The sequence below is a fragment of the Hermetia illucens genome, chromosome 2 (genome assembly GCF_905115235.1).
Source record: "Hermetia illucens chromosome 2, iHerIll2.2.curated.20191125, whole genome shotgun sequence".
NCBI classification, from domain to species: Eukaryota; Metazoa; Arthropoda; class Insecta; order Diptera; family Stratiomyidae; genus Hermetia; species Hermetia illucens.
This window is the reverse complement of record NC_051850.1, coordinates 31,874,461-31,881,978: the sequence shown is the minus strand read 5'-3', so window position 1 is coordinate 31,881,978 and position 7,518 is coordinate 31,874,461. Positions and strand designations below refer to the sequence as shown.

The following is a 7,518-nucleotide window of genomic DNA, read 5'->3' as shown; positions in this document are numbered from 1 at the left end:
TCAGGCAGAATGTTGTCGCCTGCCACCGTCGGGTAGGACCCCGGGAAATGAGTTCTGAGAAGCAGGTGTACCCTGTCCTCCTCATTCTCGGTAAAAGTCCCATCTTCTTTCTTCAAACAGACAGAGGATATTCCCCCGTCTTTGGCTACAGCCTTGTAAGCCTGGTTGCTTCTGTGATCTGTTCGATCCCTTCACAGAATTCCCTGAAGCTGTTCCGTTTTGCTTCCCTGATCGCGTTGCTATACGCAGTCAGTGCATTTTTGCACCTCGGTCAGTCCCCGGTTTGTTTGCCCGGTTGAAGAGTTTTCGTGCCTCTGTTCTCATTCTGGCCAGGCTCCTGTTCTGCCATGGTACATCCCTTGATGACTTAAGTGTCTTAGCCGGACAGCTGGCCTCATATGCGTCAATGACGACTCTGTTGAGGTTTTCCTGATGTCACCGCCCCCTTGAAGGTGGGCAATGCTGTTGCTCAAGTGCGTTGCGTAGGATTCCCAATCCGTTCTTCTGCGTCGATAATACTTTTTGATAGGGTCATATGGAGTGAAGACGGGGACCAGAGTGACTATTATTAACGATTATTCTTCTTCAGCCATTGTCCTGTTCAGTAGTAGGCTTGTCTAGATGAATTTGCCTTTTTCCTCCGTCATATGCTTGGTCCGGATGGAATCGTTTCCCGTCAGCTCGGATATCCAGGCCAGTCTTAGCTAGTAAGTTCTCGTCAGCGCGAATTAAATGACTGTTCTATTGGAAACATCCTTCATATTTTTTCAAGATGGTTGGAACAGTATGTCGATCGTGTATTGTTATATTCATCCAAAGGAACATCTCCATTGTGAGATGCTAGGAAAACATCTGCATGAAGTAGTACGTACTGCTGGCAAGGGAAGTTGGGCGTTCCCCGTAACAGTGTGTTGCGTACGCAACAGCTGTGGCCCCGCTTTGCGCGCCAACTCTGTTTTGAGTTCAAAGTTGCATCACCTTGGCACCAACACGGTCACTAAGGCTATCGACCAACTAAACTCCTCTAACAGGCTTGCCAGTCGTGAATATCGACTGTGCGAGATAATATATGGAACCGAACAGCACGTGCTGGAGCTAACCCGAATGCTAGCAGCTCGGCGAGATGTGAGCCAGTGTTTTTGGTTCTCACATATTATCTCCCTGTCAGGGCACAGAGATTTATTACGTGCCTCGACTCAGCAGTCAACAAAACAATCATTTCGGGGTAAATTATTCTATTAGAGACGTGAAGTTTCGTGGCGGAGTGAGGAGCTAAAATGCAAAATGGCCTAATAAGGGAGGGAACTAAATCACAGAAACCTAACGCGCGCGGAATGGACGGGGAAGGATGAGCTCTGAGCTGATTCTGGTCACCACAAATCAACTCGGATTTAATTCATAATGATTTTATTCATTCTTCCGGATCGAAATGAAATCTAATTTCTATTTTTGCTTCTTCCACGACAACAATATTAAAATTTTAAGACATTATTGGATTTTACGATCATTCCGTGTCTTGTTGCATGTGAAAAAAAGGAATTAGGCAGCTTATTGAGAGCTTATTACTAAGAAGATTTCTTAACGCTGAAGTTTAATGCATGGAATCATCATCATCAACGGCGCAACAACCGATATCCGGTCTAGACCTGCCTTAATAAAGAACTCCTGACACCACGGATTTGCGCCGAGGTCCACAAATCCGATATCCCTAAAAGCTGTCTGGCGTTCTGACCTACGCCTCTGCCTTGTCTTCTTTTGCTACCATATATATTGTCCTTATAGATTTTTCGGGCTGGATCATCCTCATCCATACGGATTAGGTGACCGCCCATTGCAACCTGTTGAGCCGTATTTTATTCACAACCAGACGATCGTGGTATCATAGATTTCGTCGTTATTTAGGCTACGGAATCGTAGGGGGCCAAAAATTGTTCGCCTTCTTTCAAACACGGCCAAGGGTTCGCATTTTTTTTGCTAAGAACCCAGGTTTTCGAGGAATGCATAAGGACTGGCGAGATCATAGTCTGGTACAGTAACAGCTTTGACCCTATGGTGAGACGTTTCGAGCGAAAGAGTTTTTGTAAGTCAAAATAGGCTCTGTTAGCTGCCAACAACCGTACGCGGATTTCATCGTTATAGCTGTTATCGGTTGTGATTTTCGACCCTAGATAGGAGAAATTTTCAACGGTCTCAAAGTTGTAGTCCCCTGTCTTTGTTGTTTTCATTTGACCAGTGCGGTTCGATGTTGTTCGTTCTTTTGTTTTTGGCGCTGACGTTGCTATCATGTACTTCGTCTTGCCTTCATTAATGTAGGTAGACTGTACATCTCGGGTTGTTCTTCCACTTCACTTTTTCCAGGGCCAGTTTGAAGAGGATGCATGATAGGGCATCTCCTTGTCTTAGACCGTTGTTGCTTTTGAATGGTCTCGAGAGAGATCCTGCTGCTTTTATCTGGCCTTGCACATTGGTCCAGGTCAGCCTAGTTAGTCTTATCAACTTTGTCAAAATACCGAATTCCCTCATGTACAGTTTTACCCAGGCTATGCTCTCATAGGCGGCCTTGAAGTCGAAAAAGAAAAGATGGTGCAACTGATGACCATATTCCAACAGTTTTCCCATCGCTTGGCGCAGAGAGAAAATCTGATGTGTTGCTGATTTGTCTGGAGTGAAGCCTCTTTGGTATGGGCCAATGATGTTCTGGGCGTATGGGGCTGTCCGGCCTAGCAAGGTAGAGGAGAATATCTTATAGATGGTACTCAGCAACGTGATACCTCTATAATTGCTGCACTACGTGATATCCCCCTTTTTATGTATGAGACAAATAATGCCTCATTGCCAGTCGTCAGGCACACCTTGAGCATCAGTTGATAAACCGCTTGGTGTAATTGGTCGCCTCTATATTTAACCAATTCGGCTGTAATTCTATCGGCTCCTGACGACTTATGATTTTTGAGTCGATGAATTGCACGGACTGTTTCTTCCATGCTTAGTGGTGACAGCATTTGTCCATCTTCTTCAGTTGGCGGGAGCTCCAACTCCAGCAGTTCATCAAAATACTCAACCCATTACTCCAATATGCCCATTCTGTCGGAAATCATATTTCCCTATTTGTCTCGGCAGGATGAGTAACGAGGTGTATAAGGCTTCATCCTGTTGACTTATTAGTAAAACTTGCGTGCCTGGTACTGTTGCTCTCTGTACTTCTCGAGTTCATAGCCTTGTTGGTTCTCCTAGGTTTCCTTTTTCTGTTTGTGAAGTCGCTTCTCCGCTCGACGAAGTTCGCGATAAGTCTCCGCGCGTGCGCATGAGAATACAAGATTACTCGGTATGAGGTATTCTTCCGTTCCGTTGATAGTTTACATCCATCGTCAAACCACCCGTTCCGAATTTTTTTGCGACTGGTGCCAAGTATGTTTGCAGTCGTATTATTGATAATGTTCTTCAGGTGATTGTGAAGATCATTTGTTGATGCTTCACCTCTAGGACATCTGTTAGCTGCAGTTCAGTTATTGCGGCATCTATTTTCCTCTTATATGTATGACGGGCGGTTGTGTGGAAAGTTCTGTGAGTCTGCCCTTCACTCTTTGGTTTCAAAAAGAGAGGACGCAACTCTGAAAAGTGAGTACGCGGTGGGGGGTGTACTTCGGCATTGAAGAGGCGTTTGACTGCGCCTTTCCAAAAGCTTTGTGATAAAGCCAGAGAGCATGGTGTCGATGAAACTTTTAATTATGTGGGTCTATGCTAAGTTAACGCTGTGAAGTGGTCGCTAATTAACGACAGAAGCAACGAAAAGCTTTCCCCCAGGAGATGCGTTATGTCCGCTTCTGTGGAGTGTTTATCGGCTCAATTCTATACGAAATACAAAATCTGCCAATACACGCCCTAACTTACGTGGAGAACGTGGCTGTGCTCGTTCGTAGTCGAGATCTCGGTGTTTAAAAATGCAGAACGGGCTACAAGCACATGGTATTATTTACAAAAAGGAGGAAATTGAATGGTCTTTGCCATCCAGCAATGAGGGGTGCAACTCTTCAACTCTCCCAGTAAGTGAAATATCTGGGAGCTATTCTAGACAAGAAGCTTCTTTGGAATAAATATGTAAAACTAAAGATGAAATGAGCTCTTACAGCTTACATGTTGTATAGACAGGAAAAAGAGGGTTCAATTCCCCCCATGCGTGGAACCAGCAATTGGAGCGTAGGAAGTAGCATTGGCTAATGCCGCTCTCAATAGCTGGCAACCCCACTTATGTAACGCCATCATGTACGGGTGCGGGTGTCTCAATGCTGCTAAATACACCAAACTTTCCCCTCCTTTGTCAAAACCAAACAAACATACGGCAAAGCTTATCTTGTCGAAAAGCAGGAAGGCAGGAGTATTGTTGGCATTCTGACTGGTCATAATTCACTAGCTGTTCATATGTTCAGAATAGCTGTTGATATGTTAGATTTTGTGAGTGTTTCGGGTAAGACTATCTCATGCTGGCTTCATAGGTACAGGTAGCAATAGCAATAGGCGCGGAAGTTTTTTTGGAAAGGGTCCTGCGTTAGCATTGGCCAACTGCTGTTTACTACCACTCGCTAGATCTCATTGGTCAGCATTATGTGGATGTTAGTCTTGGGTGACCGGATCTAAGGACACCATAACCACAGCGAGTTGTTTGGCTTCGGAATCTGCGCGAAAGATTGTTAGCGAAGATCATTTCAAATTGAAGAGGTTGTGTATCGATCTCCTTCACTAGTCACTCAGCAGTAGGCAGCTGATATTACTTTGCATGATCGGACGGAATGTATGTCGCTCTTGCTTATTCTTTCGCTAACAGAAAATTGCATCTTCGTGCCGAATTTACGTGTTAAATCGAACTCGTACAGAATTTATTTCCATCTTCCTGATGTGGGTGCCGGGGCACTCTAACATCGCCGGTGATGAGGAGGCTGACAGACTGGTTCGCCGAGGGTCTGGATCCACAATGGTGGGGCCAGAACCAGCTCTTGAAATCCGACCATCTACTATCAAGTCTACTCTGAAGGGTGAAATTGCAAGGATCCTCGCAACCGAGTGGAGAAATTTGGACTCTTGCCGGCAAGTGAAAATCCTTGTGAAAGAGCCTAGGGTCACTAGAGCGGCATTTTTCTTGTCTCTTAAGAAGTGGGACATGGAAAACCTAGTAGGGCTTTTGACGGGACACTGCCCCTTAAACTACCATATGGAAAAGATTGGGGTGGTGGTTTCGGCTATGTGTAGCCAATGTGAGGAGACGGCCCTGCACTTTTTATGCAGCTGCCCGGCATCCTCAGATCTCAGACGCAGACACCTTGGCAAGGTTTTCTTCAATGAAGAATCTGCACACTCTCTGCCTCTGGAGAATGTTCTAAGATTCGTTAAAGCCTGCGAACACCGTAGGCGGGAAGCCATTGAATGGGCAACTTACGGGGATACTACAATGGGCCTAACAATGGCCTGAGTGCTCGGAACTGCGGCTCCCTCCAGTTAACTAAACTAAACTAGCGCCGAATTTACGTGTTAAATCGAACTCGTACAGAATTTATTTCCATCTTCGTTATTTTCAATTCAAAATGCTGGGAATGTCAATTAAAATCAGTTGACTTCCAATGAGTGGGGCTCGATGCGGTCATTGGGAAGGATTAGCAGGGGCAAGTCGTATGCCATTGATGTCGGTGGTAATAAACCAATTAAGCAGTCCCTCGATTATCACAACTTTATCGCGAGATTGATCGGGCGGAAGCTTTGGGAGTTATGGAGAAGTTGGGAAGCGCCTGCTCTTCCAGGTCACTCTTTTGGAAACTGACAAAGTGCGCCTTCGGCTTTTTGCTCGTAAGGTGAAGAGTATCACTATGAAGGACGTTTATCCTTCATCTCCAATAGAGAGGATTTGAGTCGTCTCCCGAGGACTAGATTTATCAAAAGTCCAGGTCTGAAGGACGCGTTCTATTAAATTTCATTGATTGAAACGTTTAAGGATAAGGTCGCTTTCATAGTTTCGGGACAAGTCTGTTAGTTCGGGACTATGCCTTTCAGGCTTTACAATGCACCTTGAACCAAGCAGATGCTGATGGATAAAAGCACGCTGCCCTGAAATTGGCCATCCGAAAGATGTCAAAGTAAGGGGGAGGGCTTTCACAGGCCCCGCCTCATCAGCATAAGAAACACCACTTGAGGATGGGATCCGCCATGGGTCTTTCTTCCTGGTCGGTACATGGATCACGAGTTTACGGCCCCACGCGGTGCTTCTGTTTGTTTCCAATTTCAGCTTCGGTTACCTTTTCGCCAAATTCTGATTCAATCCCAATCCATCGGAATAAAGGACGTAATGTTAATGACGTGAGAGGAACTTGGGTGTTCAAAGGATAACCTCAGTAAAATTGGGGAATTTTCTGTTTCTCGAGTGCATTCATGGTTTCTTAGAGTCGTTTGCGGTCAAACCAAGTAAAGTCCATGTTTCGGAAATTGTAAGTATATTATAAAATCTATAAATGTTCCTTCGAGTATGACAATAGTTTAAATATTCATTTGTCTCGTATAATTATAAAACCCTCCCCTCAGTCACCTAAGCATGCATTCCGCACTCATTCCTCGTCTTTCGCTTTCACTTTGTCTTTGAATTTCTCCCGCAACTGGTCATTGCATCCTTCACGATTCCTAGCAATTTCTATCGCTAAAAACTGGATACGCGGGACGAAAATAGCATTATCCTGACCAAATTCTTTGGAAGCATCAGCCCTTAACAGGGTTCCGTAGGAATAGTCCTCTAATTTGTTGAATTTTTCCGTGAACGACCGCCAACGAACTTTTTCGTGTGGCGTTTTCAGGTCGTCATCCGAAAGGACACTAACTTTGAGGTCTGGGAAGTCTTGTCGGAAGGTTGTGTAGATTTGATCGTCGTAGGGGGTAAGTTTCAGGAACCGCGGGTCAACGCTGCATATGAGCTATAAGTAAGACAGTTAACGCCTAATTAGAGCTGTAAATAACAAAACGGGAACAGTCATACGTTAAAATAGACTTCGGCATGTTCGAAGGCTTTCATCGCCCACATCTCCTCCACGAGGTTGTCATTCTCGAACTCATCGGCAGGACGCGAAAGGACATCCTGGAAAGACGAGGTAGTTATGGCAAAATTCACGGAACTGCTCGTAAATGCTATGTTTTACCATTTTTGTGAAGAATATTAGTTTGACAGCTAACAAAACCCGGTGACATTTATAACACACGTGCTCATCGTTTGAATGGGTGTGTAAATAGTTCTAAAACTTTGAATGTATGCGTGGACATTCCGTTTCGCATTCAAGGCTCTGTTGATCGAAGTCCGGATGTGTGTGTATTTAGGTTATTTCAGAAAGATATCAGCTGTTTTATATATAATGTTGCGCCACCTATACACCAGTAACACAAGCTGCAAAAAACCGTTTGTAAGAAATAATAATCATAAAATTTAAACTCCACCCTAGCTGGTCACAAAAGAGGTTGTGAGAAGGAGGAGGGGTGGATAGCTTCAGTCTG

The 7,518-nt window shown here is 44.8% G+C and overlaps 1 protein-coding gene across 1 annotated transcript; it reads right to left on the bottom strand.

Annotated features, from left to right (window-relative positions):
* Nucleotides 1–6,459: 6,459 nt before the first annotated feature.
* On the bottom strand, nucleotides 6,460–7,311 carry LOC119648775 (protein PBDC1). The gene is made up of 3 exons (XM_038050609.1): nucleotides 7,170–7,311; nucleotides 7,010–7,108; nucleotides 6,460–6,947 (listed from the first exon to the last, which is right to left on the bottom strand). Exons 1-3 carry the CDS (start codon nucleotides 7,170–7,172, stop codon nucleotides 6,588–6,590), a joined length of 462 nt encoding a protein of 153 aa, XP_037906537.1. The 5' UTR covers nucleotides 7,173–7,311; the 3' UTR covers nucleotides 6,460–6,587.
* Between the last annotated feature and the right edge of the window lie 207 nt (nucleotides 7,312–7,518).